We start from the raw sequence: 20,853 nt of genomic DNA on the forward strand, positions 1-20,853 counted from the left end.
CCAAATTTGAGACCCCAAAAACCCCAAAAATCCCCAAAATTGGGACCCCAAAATCCCCCCTTGAACCCCAAATTTGGGACCCCAAAAACCCCAAAAATCCCCAAATTTTGGGACCCCAAAATCCCCAAAATCCCCCAAATTTAAACCCCGAAAAACCCCAAAAATCCCCAAAATTGGGACCTCAAAACCCCAAAAATCCCCAAATTTGAGACCCCAAAAACCCCAAATTGAAGGAATTTTTAGGGAAAAAATTTGAGACTTTGGGAGAACCTTGGAGGAAAAAATTTGTAAAATTTGAGAATTTTGCGAGGAATTTTGGTGGAAAAATTGAAAACTTTCGGGGTTTGTGGGGGAATTTTTTGAGTTTTGGGGAAATTTGGGGATTTTTGAGGGATTTTTTTGGTTTTGTTATTTTCTTTTTCTCATTTTTTTCTTTTTTTTTTTGGATTTTTTTCGTCGCTTCCGGTTCCCCTCACGCCCTTTGGCTCCGCCCCCTCAGATCTCAGCCAATCGCTGCTTGAGTTGCTCCGTCAGGTGGGCGGGGCCAACCCCCGGCGCTTCCGGGTGGGCGTGGCCTCGCTGGACCCCGCCCACGCCGCCATCTTGTGCCGGGTGTTGGGTGACGTCATCGGCAGCCAATAAAAATGGAGAATGACCCAAAAATGGGCGTGGCTTGTTCTTTGTGGGGCGGGGCTTAAAAATTCCAAAACTTCCACAAAATTTTTAAAAATTTCTTTAAATTTTAATGAGTTTCTTCAAGATTTCCTTAAAATTTAAAGAATTTCGGTTAAGAATACCGGAAAGTCACCCAAAAACGCAAAAATAAATTCTGTTGGAAATTTATTTCAAATCACCAAAAATTTGCATGAAATTTGCATGAAATTTGCATAAAATTATAATATATTTTGTTTTTAAAGGAAAATGAACTCTACCTAAAATTCTGCCCAAATTAACAAAAAATTCAAAAGTTTTGCCTCAAAATTCACGAAAATCCCACAGGAAATCTCAAAATTTCACCCAAAATTTCGAAATTTGCACAGAAATTTTTTGAAATCCCTATTTTCACCCCAAATTTTCCAAATCTTAACAAACTCCTTAAAAATGACCCCAAAACTACACAAAGTTTCTCAAAACCTGAATTTTTACCAAAATTCTCCAAAATTCCTGAAACATTCTGAATTTAACCCAAAAATGGCGGAAAAATTTTCAAAATTCCTGAGAATTAAAAAGACAAAAAAAATCATTCAAGCTTCCCCGAAATTTCCCAAAAATTCTTAAATTTTACATTAAAATTCTTAAAATTGTTACATTTTTTTAAAATCCCACAAAATTTCCTCCAAATTTCCTAAAAATTCCTAAAAAATCCCCCACATTTGTTCCAAAAATTCGCAATATTTCAACTACAAAAACCCCAAATTTTTAACGCCAAAATTCCCAAATTTCACCCAAATATTCCTATAAAATTCCCCAAAAAAATCACCAATTTTGCAAATTTCGACCAAAAATCCCCCAAAACTCCTCAAAATTTCCCGGAATTCCCAATTTTCTACCTCAGATTCCTCAAAATTTCCGCATTTCCACCCCAAAAAATTCCCCAAATTCCAAAACTGCAGATTCCCACTGAAAACGCGAAAATTTTTCTAAAAACCCAAATTTTCACCAAAATTTCTTATTTTTCCTCTGAAACTTCAAACGTTTGTAAAAAATTCCTAAAAATTCCAAAAAATTCTTAAATTTCACCCAGAATTTTTTTAAATTCACCTGAAAATTTCTTCAAAATGCGCTGAAATGCCAAAAAAACCCCAAAATTCCGAGATTTTAACCAAGAAAAATGAGAAATATGAAAATCCACCAAATCTCACAAAGAATCATCAAAAAATTCACTCAAATTCCCCAAAATTTCCCCGAAATTCCCAATTTTCCACCCAAAATTGCCCAAAATTCAAAAAATTTCCCCCAAAATCCCCAAGAAAAGCGAGACAAGTCCATATATGGTAAAGTGGGCGTGGCTTATTGGCGCCGTGGGCGGAGCCTGATCCGGATGGGGCCGTAGGGGCGGGGCTGCTCCAGCTTCAGCCAATGGGAGGCGCAGAGCTCTGCGGGGGCGGGGCTTGAGCCAAATACGGGCAAAGGGGGCGGAGCTTGGAGGGGTGGGGCTCAAGGGGGCGGGGCTTAAGTGAGAAAGGAGTGAGTGGGTGGGGATAAAGTGGGCGGGGCTTAACAGGATTGGTTTGAAAGTGGGTGGGGCTTAAATTAAAAGGAATTTTGGGCGGGGCCTAAAGAGGGAGGGGCTTAAAGGGGAAGGTTGAAAGTGGGCGGGGCTAAAGTAAGAATGGGGAAATGGGCGGGGCTTGGGTGGGTGGGGCCTGAAACAGATGGTATTAAGTGGGCGGGGCTTACAGTGGGCGGAGCAAATAATAAGGTGTAACGGGAGGGGATGGAAGTGGGCGTGGTTTAGGAAAAGTGGGCGTGGTTTAAAGGGGAAGAATTGAAAATGGGCGGGGCTGACATTAAAAAGGGAAATGGGCGTGGCTTAAAGTGGGAGGGGCTTAATGGGAATTTTAAAAGTGGGTGGGGCTTAAAGTGGGCGGGATTGAAAGGTAAAGAGGGAAGGGTTAAAATGGGCGTGGTCAAAGTGGGCGTGGCTAAGGGTTAGGAGGGTGGAGCTTAGAGGAGCAGGGCTGGGAAATGGGCGGGGCTTGGGTGGGTGGGGTTAAGTGGGAGGGGCTTCAGGGGAAAAAGTGGGAGGGGCTTAAAGTGGGTGGAGCTTAAGTGGGACGGGTGAAAAGTGGGTGGGGCTTAAAGGGGAGGAACTTAAATGGTAAAGGATGAATGGGAATATTTTCAGTGGGCGTGGTTTAAAAAGAACTGGGCGTGGCTTAAAAGGGGTGGGGCTAAAACGGAAATAAGGAAATGGGCGGGGCTTGAGTGGGTGGAGCTTTGAAAAGACGCAATTAAGTGGGTGTGCCTTAAAGTGGGCGGGGCTTAAATGGTATTGGAAAAGTGGGTGGGGCTTCAATTGGGTGGGGCTTGAATGTGAAATAAAGTGGGCGGGGCTTAAAGAGAATTGGTTAAAGGTGGGTGGGGCTTAAACTCGGAGGAATTTGGGGCGGGGCTTAAAAAGGGCGGGGCTTAAAGTGGGTGGGGCTAAAACGGCAACAGGGTAAAGAGAAGGGGATTAAAGTGGGCGTGGCTTCAAGAGAGTGGGCGTGGCTTAACCGCAAGAGGGTGGGGCTTAAAAAGGGAAGGAGTAAAAGTGGGCGGGGCTAAAATAAGAATGAGGAAATGGGCGGGGCTTGAGTGGGCGGAGCTTTAATAAATGGAATTTCGGGGTAGGCCTTAAAGTGGGTAGGGCTTAAATTTTATGAAAAAAGTGGGCGTGGCTCAGAGAAAAGAGGGCGGGGCTTAAGGGGAAGTGTTGAAAGGGGGTGGGGCTAAATCAGAAATGAGAAAATGGGCGGGGCTTGGGTGGGTGTGGCCGTCAATGGGTGGCGCCTAAAAGGGTTAAGATAAAGTGGGCGGGGCTTAGGGGAAATCAGTTAAAAGTGGGTGGGGCTAAATTATAAAGAATTTGGCGCGGGGCTTAGAGTGGGCGGGGTTTTAACGGAGTGGCCAAAATGGTAGTTTAATGGGAGGGGCTTTAAATGGGCGTGGCTAAAGGAAAAGGGGCGTGGCCAAAGCTCACCCAGGCAGAGAGCAAAGGCCTGAGCCACTCGTGGGCGTGGCCAATCCGGGCCCAAGATGGCGCCAAGCTCCGCCCCCTCCGGGGCTTGGGCGTGGTCGAGGATCAGCCTGGGAGGGGGAGGGGAACAGGAAAAGAATTAATTAAAATAATTAATGGCAAAATTACAAAAAACAATCGTTAAAAACCGAACAAATTCTAAAAACTGTTCTGAAAATTTCATTTAAAAAAATTGTGAAAAATTTTCTAAGAAAAAATTGCTGGGTAAATCTTTACAACACAGGTATTTAATAAATAAAGAAATACTTTTTAAATTATTCAAAATTTTAAGAATTAAAAATAAAAATCCTCCCAAAATTTCCCATAATTTCCAAACCTTCCCAGAAATTTAAAAAAAAAACTGAAAATTTTGAAAAAAAGAAATCCATCCCCAAATCCCCCAAAAATCTAAAAACACACAAAGATTTCACTTATAATTTTGAAATAATTTGAAAATTCCTGAAAATACACTGAAAACTTTCAGAACTTTCAAAAAAAATCAAAAAGAAAATGCAAAAAAAAAGAAAATTATAAAAAAAATTCGCAAAACACCCAAAAAAATTCAAATTTTTTCCTCAAATAGGTCAAAAATTCATAAAGCTAGCAAAAAACTTGAAAAGCTTTCAAAAAATCTGACATCAATTCCAGTAATTCCCAAAAATTACCCATTATTAAAAAAAAAACCCCAGAAATTTCCACGCAAAAATCAAAAAATTGAGAAAAATTAGAAAGAAATTCCCCATGTTTTCAAAAAGAGCAGAAAAAAAAACCCTTTTAAAAAATTCCCCGAAATTTCCCCTAAAACCTTCTAAATTTTCCCTTTAAAAAAATTCCCTTTGAAAAATTTCCCTTAAAAATAAAAATAAAACCAAAAATTTTCATAAATTGTTTCGAAAAATACCCCAAAATTTTCCCGCTCTGGCCCGAAAATATTCTTAAAATAAAAAAAAATATTCCAAAATAAATAAATAAAAATAAATTTTTAAATAAAGAAATTACCCAAAATTCCTAAAATTTGCCCCAAATCGTTGTAAAAATTTTAAAAATCACCAAAATTTTCCCAAAAATACGAAAAATTTCCCAAAAATTCCCCAAAATTCCGGAAGGTTCCGGCCCCACCTCCTGAGGTCGATGGGCGGAGCCTCCGGAAGCTCCGGGAGAAGCTCGGGGGGCGGAGCCGGAAGTGGGGGGATGCTGTGGGAGGAGTCACAACGTTAGGCCACGCCCCCTTCCCCAAAACCACGCCCCCTTCTCAACACCATAACTCCCATTGAAATTAGAGTCGCTGTCTCTTTAAATGACGTCACTTCCGGGTTTAGCTCCTCCCACTTTCAACATTATTCCCAATATTTTTTCTTTTTTAATTTTTTTTTCCCCTGGTTTTATAACCCACTTCCTGTTTAAGCCCCACCCACTTCCGGCCGCCATTTTGTCTCAGATTTTTTTTCACTCTGTTTTTAAAATTTGTCCCAAATTTGTCAAAATTTCCCCAAAATTTTGAATTTTACGGAATTTTCCACCTCTTTTAATCCGAATTTTCCCTCTAATTCAACTTCCGGTCCCGTCTCGTAAGGCCACGCCCACTTCTGCTTCCTGCGGCCGCCATTTTGTCTCGGATTTTTTTTCACTCTGTTTTTTAAATTTGTCCCAAATTTGTCAAAATTTCCCCAAAATTTTGAATTTTACAGCATTTTCCACCTCTTTTAATCCAAATTTTTCCTCTAATTCAACTTCCGGTCCCATCTTGTAAGGCCACGCCCACTTCCGCTTCCTGCGGCCGCCATTTTGTCTCAGGTTCTTTCACTTATTTTAAAACTGTCCCAAATTTGTAAAAAATTTCCCCAAAATTTTGAATTTCACGGAATTTCCCACCACTTTTAATCCTGATTTTCCCTCTAATTCCACTTCTGATCCCGTCTTGTAAGGCCACGCCCACTTCCGGTTCCTGCGGCCGCCATTTTGTCTCAGATATTTTTTTTCACTCTGCTTTTCAAATTTGTCCCAAGTTTGTGAAAATTTCCCCAAAATTTTGAATTTTATGGAATTTTCCAACACTTTTAATCCAAATTTTCCCTCTAATTCCACTTCCGTTCCCGTCTCGTAAGGCCACGCCCACTTCCGGTTCCTGCGGCCGCCATTTTGTCCCAGCTTCTTTCTCTTATCTTAAATTTGTCCCAAAAGAATCAAAATTTCCCCCAAATTTTTAATTTTTTGGAATTTTTCTCCACTTTTAATCCTAACTTTGTCCTAAATTGGATTTCCAATCCAACACTAAAAAAATCTAAATAATCTAATGCTTAGGCCCCGCCCACTTTTGGTTGTTGTGGCCGCCATTTTGTCGAAGATTTTTTCAATTTTTCTTGAAATTTTCAACAAAAATCGCCCAAATTTCCCCAAAACTTTGACAATTTTGATTTTTTTTTTGATTTTTCCTCCATTTTTAACCCAATCCTGCTTCTAATTCCACTCCTTCTAAAATCCTCAACACTTAAAAATTATTTTTAATCACTTCCTGTTGGGGCCCCACCCACTTCCGGTTCCTGTGGCAGCTTCCGGCCGCCATTTTGTCCCGGATTTCTTTCACATTTTCTTTCAAATTTAACAAAAATTTTCCCAAATTTTCCCCAATTTTCCCAAAAATTTCAAACATTTTGGTGATTTTCTACAATTTCCTCCCTTTTTTGGTCCAATTTTCTTCATTTTGAGAATTCCAAGCACTTCCTGTTTAAGCCCTGCCCACATCCGGGTTTTGTGGTGACTTCTAGCCGCCATTTTGTCCCGGAATTTTTTCACATTTTCTTTAAAATTTAAGTAAAATTTTCCCAAATTTTCCCTAATTTTCCCAAAATTTCAAACATTTTGGCGATTTTCTACAATTTCCTCCCATTTTTGGTCCAAACTTCACCATTTTGAGAATTCCAAGCACTTCCTGGTTAAGCCCCGCCCACTTCCGGGTTCTGTGGCAGCTTCCGGCCGCCATTTTGTGCCGGATTTCTTTCACATTTTCTTAAAAATTCCACCAAAAATCGCCGAAATTTTACCAAAATTTCAAAATTTTTGCCAATTTTACTCGTGTTTTTTGTTTAATCTTATAGTTTTGTGAGTCCCCAGAACTTCCTGTTTAAGCCCCGCCCACTTCCGGGTTATGTGGCAGCTTCCGGCCGCCATTTTGTGCCGGATTTTTTTCACATTTTCTTCAAAATTTAACCAAAAATCGACGAAATTTTCCCAAATTTTCAGCGGTTTTTTGGAATTTTTCATATTTCGCGCCCCAAATTCCTCTTCCGGTTTAATTTGGATAATTTTGGGGTGATTTTCAGGAACTTCCGGGTTTGGCCACGCCCATTCCTGGGTTAGGCCACGCCCCCACCTCGGCTCCTCCTCCAGCGGCTCCAGGGAAATCTCTGGGGGGGGGGGAGGGGAAAAATCAGCGACAAAATTCACAAAATTTCAATTAAAATCCCCAAATTTTAACCCAAATTCCCAAATCTTCCCTAAAATTTCCAAATTTCCTCAAAAAATTCCAAAATTTCCCAAATTTTCCCCAAAATTTCTCCCTATAAAAATCTCACTTTTTACCCAAGTAACCAAATTATGTCCAAATTGCAATTAATTTTTATAAAATTCGCACAAAATTTTAAATTTCCTTGAAAAATCTTAAGTTTGCTTTGAAATTCATAAATTTGTTCAAATTTCATACTTTTTCTTTAAAAATTTCCAAAATAAATTCCACTAAAACAAAAAAAAAATTCAGATAACCAAAATATCCCCAAAATTTTTCTAAAATTTCCAAAAAATGATAAAATAAACTTTTAAAACACACGAAAAATAGAAAAAAAAGTCAAATTTTTTTTGTTTTCCCCTATTTTTAAAAAAAATCTCAAAATTTTACCACAAAAATTGAAAGAACCCAAAACACAAAAATTTTTCCCAAATTTCGTCTGAAGTTGCAAGAAAAATCTCCAAAAATTTTAAATTTTCTCCTGAAAATTCCAACATTGTTGCAAAAATTCCCAATATTTTTAACCCCCAAATATTCCTAAAAATAAAAAAAAATTCCTCAGAATCCCCCAAATTTAACCCCAAATTTTCCCAAAAATCCCTAAAATTCCCCAAATTTTACCCAAAAATTTCCATTTTCCATCAATTCTCCCAAAAATCCTCAAAAGTTCCTCTTTCCCCTTCAAATTTAAAAAAAATTCTCAAAAACTACAAAAATGTCCCAAATTTCATAAAGAATTTTTTTAAAAAATCAAAAATTTCTGAAAATTTCCTTAAAAATTCCCCAAAATTTTCCCAGAAATTCCAAATTTTGCCCAAATTTTCCAGAATTTTACAATTTTTCTCCAAAATTTGCTCACTGAGAAATGTCACAAAAAACTACAAACATTTCCTAAGTTAAATAAAAAATTTCAAAAAAAACCACAAAATTTTTTCCAAAATTTTTTTTTAAATTCTCAAAATTTCCCCAAAAGTGGCAAAAATTTCGCCAGAAATTTTAGATTTTTCCCTAATTTTCAAATTTTTCCCCAAAATTTGCTCGCCAAAAAATGTCACAAAAAACTACAAAAATTTCCTAAATTTTTTAAAAAGCTTCAAAAAAAATGAAAAATTCTCCTAAAATTTCCTTTAAAGTTTGCAAAATTTCCCAAAAAATTCCAAATTTTGGCCAAATTTCCCCAAAATTTTTTAAATGTTCCCCAAAATTTGCTCACCAAAAAATGTAACAAAAAACTACCAAAAAATTTCTTAAATTGTATAAAAAATTTTTTAAATTTTCCCAAAATTTCTTTTAAAATTCCCCAAATTTCCCAAAAATTCCAAATGTTCCCAAATTTTCCTTAAATATTTTAAATGTTCCCCAAAATTTGTTCACCAAAAAACGTAACAAAAACCTAGAAAATTTTCGTAAATTTTATAAAAATTTTTTTTTTAATTTTCCCAAAGCTTTCTGTAAAATTCCCCAAATTTCCCCAAAATTTCCAAATTTTCCCCAAATTTCCCCAAAATTTTTAAAATGTTCCCCAAATTTTGTTCACCAAAAAAAAGCACCAAAAACTACAAAAAATTCCTAAATTTTATTAAATTTTTTAAAAAAATTCCCAAAATTTCCTTTAAAATTCCCCAAATTTCCCCAAAAATTCCAAATTTTCTCAAATTTTCCCCAAAACTTTTTAAATGTTCCCCAAAATTTGTTCACCAAAAAATGTAACAAAAAACTACAAAAATTTCCTAAATTTAAATAAATTAAATGTTTTTAAAAACTTCTAAAAAAATTACCCCAAAATTTCTTAAAATTTCCAAAATTTTCCCCCAAAATCCCAAATTTTCCCAAAATTTTCCCAAAATTTTCCCAAAATTTTAAAATTTTTCCTCAAAATTTCCTTACCGGAGCTGGGGGGGGGCAGGCTCGGCTCCAGCGCCTCCCGCAGGACCTGGCGGAGAAATTTGGGGCAAAATCCCAAAAATTCGGGAAAAAATTGGAAAATTTGGGGCAAAAATTTGGAATATTTGGGATTTTTGGGCTCAGGAAATTCGGGAATTTGGGGGATTTCAGAAATTTTGGGAATTTTGGGCTCAGGAATTTTGGGAATTTGGGAATTTTTGAGAATTTGGGAGTTTTTGGATTTGGGAATTTTGGGATTTTGGGATTTTTGGGCTCAGAAATTTGGGAATTTCAGGAATTTGGGAATTTTAGGAATTTGAGATTTTTGGCTCAGAAATTCAGGAATTTTGGGAATTTGAGAATTTCTGAGAATTTGGGATTTTTGGGCTCATGAATTCAGGAATTTTGGGAATTTTGGGATTTGGGATTTTGGCATTTTTGGGCTCAGAAATTCAGGAATTTTGGGAATTTGGGAATTTTGGAATTTTGGGATTTTGGCATTTTTGGACTCAGGAATTTTGGGAATTTTGGTATTTTGGGGTTTGGGATTTTTGGGCTCAGGAAATTCAGGAATTTTGGGAATTTGGGAATTTTTGGCAATTTGGGATTTTGGCATTTTTGAGCTCAGAATATTCAGGAATTTTGGGAATTTTGGGATTTGGGATTTTGGGATTTTTGGGCTCAGAAAATTCAGGAATTTTGGGAATTTGAGAATTTTTGAGATTTTGGGATTTGGGGATTTTTTGGGCTAAGGAATTTTGGGAATTTGAGAATTTTGGGATTTGGGATTTTGGCATTTTTAGGCTGAGGAATTTTGGAAATTTGGGAATTTTGGGATTTGGGATTTTGGGGTTTTTGGGCTCAAGAATTTTGGGAATTTGAGAATTTTGGGATTTGGGATTTTTGGGAATTTGGGAATTTTGGGATTTGGGGATTTTTGGGCTCAGAAATTCAGGAATTTTTGGAATTTGAGAATTTCTGAGAATTTGGGATTTTGGGATTTTTGGCCTCAGAAATTCAGGAATTTTGAGAATTTGGGAATTTTGGGATTTGGGATTTTTTGGCTCAGAAAATTCAGGAATTTTGGGAATTTGAGAATTTCTGAGAATTTGGGATTTTGGGGCTCAGAAATTCGGGAATTTTGGGATTTGGGATTTTGGGATTTTTGGGCTCAGGAAATTCAGGAATTTTGGGAATTTGGGAATTTTGGGGAATTTGAGATTTTGGCATTTTTGGGCTCAGGATTTCAGGAATTTTGGGAACTTGGGAATTTGGGATTTCAAGATTTTTTGGGCTCAGAAATTCAGGAATTTTGGGAATTTGGGAATTTTTGAGAATTTGGGATTTTGGGATTTTTGGGCTCAGGAAATTCAGGAATTTTGGAAATTTGAGAATTTGGGATTTTCAGACTTTTGGGCTCAGAAATTCAGGAATTTCGGGAATTTGGGAATTTTAGAATTTTGGGATTTGGGGATTTTTTGGGCTAAGGAATTTTGGGATTTGGGATTTTGGGATTTTTTGGGCTCAGAAATTCAGGAATTTTGGGAATTTGAGAATTTCTGAGAATTTGGGATTTTTGGGCTCAGGAATTTCGGGAATTTTGGGATTTTGGGATTTTTGCGCTCAGGAAATTCAGGAATTTTGGGAATTTGAGAATTTTGGGATTTGAGATTTTGGGATTTTTGGGCTCAAGAAATTCAGGAATTTTGGGATTTTGGCCTTTTTGGGCTCAGGAATTTTGGGAATTTTGGAATTTTGGGATTTGGGATTTCGGGATTTTTGGACTCAGAAATTCAGGAATTTTGGGAATTTTGGGATTTGGGATTTTGGGATTTTTTGGGCTCAGAAATTCAGGAATTTTGGGAATTTGGGAATTTTTGAGAATTTGGGAGTTTTTGGATTTGGGAATTTTGGGATTTTGGGATTTTTGGGCTCAGAAATTTGGGAATTTCAGGAATTTGGGAATTTTAGGAATTTGAGATTTTTGGCTCAGAAATTCAGGAATTTTGGGATTTGTGAAATTTGGGATTTTGGGATTTTTGGGCTCAGAAATTTCGGGAATTTTGGAAATTTGAGAATTTGGGATTTTGAGACTTTTGGGCTCAGAAATTCAGGAATTTCGGGAATTTGGGAATTTTAGAATTTTGGGATTTGGGGATTTTTTGGGCTAAGGAATTTTGGGATTTGGGATTTTGGGATTTTTTGGGCTCAGAAATTCAGGAATTTTGGGAATTTGAGAATTTCTGAGAATTTGGTATTTTTGGGCTCAGGAATTTCGGGAATTTTGGGATTTTGGGATTTTTGCGCTCAGGAAATTCAGGAATTTTGGGAATTTGAGAATTTTGGGATTTGAGATTTTGGGATTTTTGGGCTCAAGAAATTCAGGAATTTTGGGATTTTGGCCTTTTTGGGCTCAGGAATTTTGGGAATTTTGGAATTTTGGGATTTGGGATTTCGGGATTTTTGGACTCAGAAATTCAGGAATTTTGGGAATTTTGGGATTTGGGATTTTGGGATTTTTTGGGCTCAGAAATTCAGGAATTTTGGGAATTTGGGAATTTTTGAGAATTTGGGAGTTTTTGGATTTGGGAATTTTGGGATTTTGGGATTTTTGGGCTCAGAAATTTGGGAATTTCAGGAATTTGGGAATTTTAGGAATTTGAGATTTTTGGCTCAGAAATTCAGGAATTTTGGGAATTTGAGAATTTGGGATTTTGGGATTTTTGGGCTCAGAAATTTCGGGAATTTTGGAAATTTGAGAATTTGGGATTTTGAGACTTTTGGGCTCAGAAATTCAGGAATTTCGGGAATTTGGGAATTTTAGAATTTTGGGATTTGGGGATTTTTTGGGCTAAGGAATTTTGGGATTTGGGATTTTGGGATTTTTTGGGCTCAGAAATTCAGGAATTTTGGGAATTTGAGAATTTCTGAGAATTTGGGATTTTTGCGCTCAGGAATTTCGGGAATTTTGGGAATTTGAGAATTTTGGGATTTGGGATTTTGGGATTTTTGGGCTTAAGAAATTCAGGAATTTTGGGATTTTGGCTTTTTTGGGCTCAGGAATTTCGGGAATTTTGGAATTTTGGGATTTGGGATTTCGGGATTTTTGGACTCGGAAATTCAGGAATTTTGGGAATTTTGGGATTTGGGATTTTGGGATTTTTTGGGCTCAGGAATTTCGGGAATTTTGGGAATTTGGGAATTTTGGAGTTTTTGGGATTTGGGGAATTTTGGGATTTGGGATTTTGGGATTTTTTGGGCTCAGAAATTCAGGAATTTTGGGAATTTGAGAATTTCTGAGAATTTGGGATTTTTGCACTCAGGAAATTCAGGAATTTTGGGAATTTGAGAATTTTGGGATTTGGGATTTTGGGATTTTTGGGCTTAAGAAATTCAGAAATTTTGGGATTTTGGCTTTTTTGGGCTCAGGAATTTCGGGAATTTTGGAATTTTGGGATTTGGGATTTCGGGATTTTTGGACTCAGAAATTCAGGAATTTTGGGAATTTTGGGATTTGGGATTTTGGGATTTTTTGGGCTCAGGAATTTCGGGAATTTTGGGAATTTGGGAATTTGGGAATTTTGGAGTTTTTGGGATTTGGGGAATTTTGGGATTTGGGATTTTGGGATTTTTTGGGCTCAGAAATTCAGGAATTTTGGGAATTTGAGAATTTTTGAGAATTTGTGATTTTTGGCCTCAGGAATTTCGGGAATTTGGGGATTTGTGAATTTTGGGATTTGGGATTTCGGGATTTTCTGGGCTCAGAAATTCAAGAATTTTGGGAATTTTGGGATTTGGGATTTCGGGATTTTCTGGGCTCAGAAATTCAGGAATTTTGGGAATTTGGGAATTTTGGAGTTTTTGGGATTTGGGGAATTTTGGGATTTGGAATTTTGGGATTTTTGGCCTCAGGAATTTTGGGAATTTTGGGAATTTTGGAATTTGAGGAATTTCCCACCTCCACCTCGCTGGGCAGCTCCGTGATTGGCTCCTCCTCCTCGGGTGGGCGTGGCCGGGGGCGGGGCCGGGCACAGAGAGCCCAAAGGAGCTGCAGGGGAGGGGGGAGGGGCCCTGGAAAAGGGGCGGGGTCAGAAAATCCCCGAAAATTCCCGGAAATTCCGGAAAATTTGGGGGTAAAATTGGGGGAAATTTTGGGGTAAAATTTGGGAAATTTTGGGGTAAAATTGGGGAAAAATTTGGGGATTTGGGGGTAAAGTTTGGGAAATTTGGGGGTAAAATTGGGGGAAAGTTTGGGGGATATTGGGGTAAAAACTTGGGAAATTTTGGGGGAAATTTGAGGGTTTTTGGGGGAAAATTGGGGGAAAAATTGGGGGTTTTTGGGGTAAACTTGGGGCAAAGTTTGAGGGGTTTGGGGGAAATTTTGGGAAATTTTGGGGTAAAATTGGAGGAAAGTTTGGGGGTTTTTGGGGTAAAATTTGGGAAATTTTGGGGTAAAATCTGGGAAATTTTGGGGGAAAATTGGGGGAAGTTTGGGGTAAAATTCTGGAAAATTTTGGGGGAAAATTTGGGGGTTTTTGGGGTAAAACTTGAGGTAAATTTTGGGTTTTTTTGGGGCAGATTTTGGGGTAAAATTGGGGGAAAGTTTGGGGGATTTTGGGGTAAAATTTGGGAAATTTTGGGGGAAAATTGGGGGAAATTGGAGGGGTTTTGGGGTAAAATTGGGGGAAAATTTAGAGGTTTTTGGGGGAAAATTTGGGAAATTTTGGGGTAAAATTGGGGAAAAATTTGGGGATTTGGGGGTAAAGTTTGGGAAATTTGGGGGTAAAATTGGGGGAAAGTTTGGGGAATATTGGGGTAAAATTTGGGAAATTTTGGGGGAAATTTGAGGGTTTTTGGGGGAAAATGGGGGAAAAATTGGGGGTTTTTGGGGTAAACTTGGGGCAAAGTTTGAGGGGTTTGGGGGAAAATTTGGGAAATTTTGGGGTAAAATTGGGGGAAAGTTTGGGGGTTTTTGGGGTAAAATTTGGGAAATTTTGGGGGAAAATTTGGGAAATTTTGGGGGAAAATTGGGGGAAGTTTGGGGTAAAATTCTGGAAAATTTGGGGGGAAAATTTGGTGGTTTTTGGGGTAAAATTTGAGGTAAATTTTGGGTTTTTTTGGGGCAGATTTTGGGGTAAAATTGGGGGAAAGTTTGGGGGATTTTGGGGTAAAATTTGGGAAATTTTGGGGGAAAATTGGGGGAAATTGGAGGGTTTTTGGGGGAAAATTGGGGGAAAATTTGAGGGGTTTTGGGGGAAAATTGGGGGAAAATTTAGAGGTTTTTGGGGGAAAATTTGGGAAATTTTGGGGTAAAATTGGGGAAAAATTTGGGGATTTGGGGGTAAAGTTTGGGAAATTTGGGGGTAAAATTGGGGGAAAGTTTGGGGGATATTGGGGTAAAATTTGGGAAATTTTGGGGGAAATTTGAGGGTTTTTGGGGGAAAATGGGGGAAAAATTGGGGGTTTTTGGGGTAAACTTGGGGCAAAGTTTGAGGGGTTTGGGGGAAAATTTGGGAAATTTTGGGGTAAAATTGGAGGAAAGTTTGGGGGTTTTTGGGGTAAAATTTGGGAAATTTTGGGGTAAAATCTGGGAAATTTGGGGGGAAAATTGGGGGAAGTTTGGGGTAAAATTCTGGAAAATTTTTGGGGAAAATTTGGGGGTTTTTGGGGTAAAATTTGAGGTAAATTTTGGGTTTTTTTGGGGCAGATTTTGGGGTAAAATTGGGGGAAAGTTTGGGGGATTTTGGGGTAAAATTTGGGAAATTTTGGGGGAAAATTGGGGGAAATTGGAGGGTTTTTGGGGGAAAATTGGGGGAAAATTTAGAGGTTTTTGGGGGAAAATTTGGGAAATTTTGGGGTAAAATTGGAGGAAAAATTTGGGGATTTTGGAGGAAAATTTGGGAAATTTGGGGGTAAAATTGGGGGAAAGTTTGGGGGTTTTTTGATTAAAATTTGGGGATTTAGGGGTAAAATTGGGGGAAAATTTGAGGGGTTTTGGGGGAAAATTGGGGGAAAATTTAGAGGTTTTTGGGGGAAAATTTGGGAAATTTTGGGGTAAAATTGGAGGAAAAATTTGGGGATTTTGGGGTAAAATTTGGGAAAATTGGGGGTAAAATTGGGGGAAAATTTGGGGTTTCTTGGGGGAAATTTGAGATAAATGTTGGGGTTTTTGGGCCAGATTTTGGGGTAAATTTTGGGGTAAATTTGGGGGTTTTGGGGTAAATTTTGGGGGAAATTTGAGGGTTTTTGGGGTAAATTTTGGGGTAAATTTGGGGTTTCGGGGTAAATTTTGGGGTAAATCTGGGGGTTTTTGGGGTAAATTTTAGGGAATTTAGGAATAAATTTTCGACACATTTTGGGGTAAATTTGGAGGTTTAGGGGGGAGATTTTGGGGTAAATTTGGGGGTAAATTTGGGTTTTTTTGGGGTAAATTTTAGGGAATTTAGGGATAAAGTTGTGACACATTTTGGGGTAAATTTGGGGGTTTGGGGGTAAATTTTGGGCTAAGTTTTGGGGTAAATTTGAGGGGTTTTGGGGTAAATTTTGGGGTAAATTTTAGGGAATTTAGGGATAAATTTGCGACACATTTTGGGGTAAATTTGGGGGGTTTTGGGGCAGATTTTGGGGGATTTTTGGGGTGGTTTTAGGGTAATTTTGGGGTATATTTGGGGTCGATTCTGGGGCATTTCTGGGGTGAATTTTGGGGTGATTTTGGGGTAAATCTGGGGCATTTTTGGGGTGATCTTGGGGTAATTTTAGGGTATTTTTGAGGTGAATTTTGGGGTGATCTTGGGGTGATTTTTGGGGTGAATTTTGGGACATTTTAGGGGTGGATTTTGGGGTGAAGATTGAGGCATTTTTGGGGTGATCTTGGGGTAATTTTTGGGGTATTTTTGGGGCATTTTTGGGGTGATTTTGGGGTGGATTTTGGTGCATTTTTGGGGTGGATTTTGGTGCATTTTTGGGGTGATTTTGGGACATTTTTGGGGTGATTTTGTGGCATTTTTGGGGTGATTTTTGGGGTGACTTTGGGGTATTTTTGGGGTGATTTTTGGGACGATTTTGGGGTGATTTTGGGGCATTTTTGGGGTGGATTTTGGGGTGATTTGGGGGTTTTTGGGTCCCACCGGTGCAGGCCGTGTCCAGCAGCTCCCTCGGGCGGCGGCGCCGGGGCAGCTCCAGGGGCTCCTGGGGGTCAAAGGTCACACAGGGGTCACTCGGGGGTCACCCGGGGTCACCTGGGGTCACGCAAGGTCACTTAGAGGTCACTTCTGGGTCATTTTCGTACCATTTTTGGGCCAATTTTTGGTGATTTTGAGTCATTTTCGGGTCATTTTGGGCTCGTGGTCGCTCATTGCTCACTCCAGGTCAGTTTGGGCCATTTTTGGGTCATTTTTGGGCCATTTTTGGGCCATTTTCGGGCCATTTTTGGGTCATTTTTGGGTCATTTCTCAGCAATTTTGGGGCCATTTTTGGGTCCTTTTCGGGCCATTTTTGGGTCATTTTTGGGCCATTTTTGGGCCATTTTTGGGTCATTTTTGGGCCATTTTCGGGCCATTTTTGGGTCATTTTTGGGTCATTTCTCAGCAATTTTGGGGCCATTTTTGGGTCCTTTTCGGGCCATTTTTGGGTCATTTTTGGGTCATTTTTGGGCCATTTTGGATCTCTGGTCACTCAGGGTCATTTTTGGGGCCATTTTGGGGCCAATTTGGGGAATATTTTTGTCATTTTTGGGTCATTTTGGGTCAGTGGTCACTCATTGGTCACTCAGGGTCATTTTTGGGCCATTTTGGGTCAATTTTGGGCCATTTTTTGGCCACTTTTTCACCATTTCTTGGCCATCGGTCACTCACGGTCAGTGGTCACTCATTGGTCACTCAGGGTCATTTTTGGGTCATTTTTTGCCATTTTTGGGCCGTTTTTTAACCATTTTTTCACAGTTCTTGGCCATTGGTCACTCAAGATCATTTTTGGGTCATTTTGGGTCATTTTTGGGCCATTTGGTGCCATTTTTTGCCCTTTTTTGGCCATTTTTTCCCATTTTTGGGCCATTGGTCACCCATTGGTCACTCAGGATCATTTTGGGTCATTTTTGGCCATTTTTGGGCCTTTTTTTCCCTTTTTTTCTCAGTTTTTGGCCATTGGTCACTCAGGATCATTTTTGGGTCATTTTTTGGCCTTTTTTGGGCCGTTTTTTTCTCAGTTTTCGGCCCATTTTTCACCATTTTTGGGTCAGTGGTCACTCATTGGTCACTCAGGGTCATTTTTGGGTCATTTTGGGTCTTTTTTGGGCCATTTTTTGGCCATTTTTTCACCATTTTTTGGCCATCGGTCACTCACGGTCAGTGGTCACTCATTGGTCACTCAGGGTCATTTTTGGGCCGTTTTTTCCCCAATTTTTGGGCCGTTTTTCACCATTTTTCACCATTTTTTTGGCCATTGGTCACTCAGTGGTCACTGAGGGTCATTTTTGGCCATTTTTGGGCCGTTTTTTCCCCATTTTTTTGCCGCTTTTTTGGCCACTTTTAGGTCAGTGGTCATCCTTGGTCACTCAGGGTCATTTTGGGCCATTTTTGGGCCATTTTTTAAAAATTTTTTCACAGTTTTTGGCCATTGGTCACTCAGAGGTCAGTGATCACTCAGGGTCATTTTTGGGTCATTTTGGGCCATTTTTGGGCCGTTTTTTATGAATTTTTTCACAGTTTTTGGCCATTGGTCACCCATTGGTCACTCAGGGGCCATTTTGGGTCATTTTGGGTCATTTTTGGGCCATTTGGTGCCATTTTTTGCCCTTTTTTGGCCGTTTTTCCCCATTCTTGGGCCATTGGTCACTCATTGGTCACTCAGGGTCATTTTTGGGTCATTTTTGGCCTTTTTTGGGCCGTTTTTTCCCCATTTTTTCTCAGTTTTTAACCATTGGTCACTCACTGGTCACTCATTGGTCACTCAGGGTCATTTTGGGTCATTTTTGGCCATTTTTTGGCCATTTTTGGGCCTTTTTTTAACCATTTTTTCTCAGTTTTTGGCCATTGGTCACTCATTGGTCACTCTGGGTCATTTTTGTGCCATTTTTGGGTCATTTTTGCCCATTTTTTTCTCAGTTTTCGGCCCATTTTTCACCATTTTTGGGTCACTGGTCACCCATTGGTCACTCAGGGTCATTTTTGGGTCAATTTTGGGTCATTTTTTGCCATTTTTGGGCCTTTTGTTAACCGTTTTTTCACAGTTTTTGGCCATTGGTCACTCAGTGGTCACTCAGGGGCCATTTTGGGTCATTTTTGGGTCATTTTTGGGTCATTTTTGGCCATTTTTGGGCCTTTTTTTTCCATTTTTTCACAGGTTTTGGCCATGGGTCACTCAAGGTCATTTTTGGGTCATTTTTGCCCATTTTTTCTCGGTTTTTGACCCATTTTTCACCATTTTTGGGTCACTGGTCACCCATTGGTCATTCAGGGTCATTTTGGGTCATTTCTGGCCATTTTTGGGCCTTTTTAAACCAATTTTTCCCAGTTTTTGGCCATTGGTCACTCAGGGTCATTTTTGGGTCATTTTTAGCCATTTTTGGGTCATTTTGGGGTCATTTTTGGCCATTTTTTCCCCACTTTTTCCCCATTTTCCCTCAGTTTTTCTCCCTCGGTCACCCATTGGTCCCCCCGGGGCCGCCGTCCCTCCGGGCTCTCCCATTGGTCGCTCACCCTGACCGCGGTCTCTCCCCATTGGTCGCTCAGCCACGCCCTCAGCTGCCCCGCCCCAATTTGGGTCTGGGGGTCCCACAGGGGTGGGCGGGGCTTGGCCCGAGGGGGCGGGGCCACGGCCGGGGTGGGCGGGGCCTCGGGGGGCGGAGGGAGGGGCACGGGAGAAGTGGGCGGAGCTTCCGGAGGGGCGGGGCCTGTGAAAACAAAAAAAAAAAAGGGAAAAAAAAAAAAAAAAAAAAAAAAAAATCAAAATTCGGAGAAATTCCGAAAATTTCCCATAAATTCTCAAAAATTTCTCCTAAAAATTTTAAAATCTCCCCCGCGAAAAAAAAAAAAAAATCCAAAATTTTGCCGCAAAAAAAAAATCCCGAAATTTTACCCCAAAACCCACAAATCATAAAATCCCCGAATTCCAAAATTTTACCCCAAAACCTGCAAATCTCAGCATAAAACCCCCAAATTCCAAAATTTTACCCCAAAATCCGCAAATTTCAGCATAAAATCCCCAAATTCCAAAATTTTACCCCAAAACCCAAAAATTTCAGCATGAAATCCCCAAATTCCAAAATTTTACCCCAAAACTCAAAAATTTCAGCATAAAATCTCCAAATTCCAAAATTTTACCCCAAAACCTGCAAATCTCAGCATAAAATCCCCAAATTCCAAAATTTTACCCCAAAATCCGCAAATTTCAGCATAAAATCCCCAAATTCTGAAATTTTACCCCAAAACTCAAAAATTTCAGCATAAAATCCCCAAAATTCCAAAATTTTCCCACAAAATCTGCAAATCTCAGCATAAAATCCCCAAATTCAAAATTTTTACCACAAAACTCAAAAATTTCGGCATAAAATCCCCAAATTCCGAAATTTTAACACAAAACTCAAAAATTTGGGCATGAAATCCCTAAATTCCAAAATTTTACCCCAAAACTCAAAAATTTCAGCATAAAATCTCCAAATTCCAAAATTTTACCCCAAAATCTGCAAATTTCAGCATAAAATCCCCAAATTCCAAAATTTTACCCTAAAACTCAAAAATTTCCTCATAAAATCCCCAAATTCTGAAATTTTACCCCAAAACGCAAAAATTTCAGCATAAAATCCCCAAATTCTGAAATTTTACCCCAAAACTCAAAAATTTCAGCATAAAATCCCAAAAATTCCAAAATTTTACCCCAAAATCTGCAAATCTCAGCACAAAATTCCCAAATTTCCCCACAAAGTTTCCCAAAATTTTATCCCAAAAATTTTCTCAGGGTTTCCCCGATTCCCAAAATTGCCGAATTTCTCCCCAAAATTTTCCCCTGAAATTCACAAATTCCCCCCAAAAATTCCCAATTTTTCCCTCGTTTTTAAACCAAAACTTTCCCCGAAATTCCCAAAATTTCCCCCAAATTTTTCCCGTGAAAATTCCCCGTTTTTCCTCGGTTTTCACCAGAAATTTCCCAAATCCCCCCCAAAATTTTCCCCCAAATTTCCCCCCACAATTTTCCCCAAAATTCCACAAATTCCCGAGAAAATTCCATAATTTTCCCAAAATTTCTTCCAATTTTTTGGGGCAGATTTTGCCTAAAAAATCCAAAATTTTCTCTCAACATTTCCCCCCAAATTCCCCAATTTTTCCTTTTTTCTCCAAAATTTTTTCCCCAAATTCCCAATTTCCTCAAAATTTCCTCAAGAATTCCCAAATTTTCCCCAATTTCCCTCTAAAATTTCCAAATTTCCCCCATTTTTCACCATTTTCGAACCCGAATTCTCCTAAATTTTCCCAATTTTTTCCCCCAAAATTTTCCCCCAAAATTTCCAATTTTCCTATAAAATTCCCCCGAAATTTCCCCCCAAAATTTCTCCAAAATTCCCAATTTTTCCCCCAAAATCCTCTTTTCTGAAATTCTCACAAATTCCTGAATTTCCCCCCGAATTTCCCAAATTTTCCCATTTCTCCCCCAATTTTTTTTTCAATTTTTTCAATTTTTTTTCCCCCATTTTTCCCCAATTTTTCCGATTTTCTCCCCAATTTCTCACGTGGGGGGAGGGGCAGCTCCAGCT

At 38.9% G+C, this 20,853-nt stretch overlaps 1 protein-coding gene across 1 annotated transcript in view; it reads right to left on the minus strand.

The window, feature by feature from the left end:
* Positions 1-3,088: 3,088 nt before the first annotated feature.
* Positions 3,089-20,853, minus strand: part of LOC131570825 (matrix metalloproteinase-14-like) — a 45,195-nt gene continuing 27,430 nt past the window's right edge. The window contains exons 8-12 of the mRNA XM_058823204.1: positions 18,710-18,996; positions 9,111-9,156; positions 7,092-7,125; positions 3,686-3,792; positions 3,089-3,147 (exon numbers count right to left, since the gene is read on the minus strand). Coding sequence (XP_058679187.1) covers positions 3,089-3,147; positions 3,686-3,792; positions 7,092-7,125; positions 9,111-9,156; positions 18,710-18,996 — 533 coding nt within the window. The remainder of the gene's footprint in view (positions 3,148-3,685; positions 3,793-7,091; positions 7,126-9,110; positions 9,157-18,709; positions 18,997-20,853) is intronic.

Source organism: Ammospiza caudacuta, chromosome 39 (genome assembly GCF_027887145.1).
Source record: "Ammospiza caudacuta isolate bAmmCau1 chromosome 39, bAmmCau1.pri, whole genome shotgun sequence".
Classification (NCBI taxonomy): Eukaryota; Metazoa; Chordata; class Aves; order Passeriformes; family Passerellidae; genus Ammospiza; species Ammospiza caudacuta.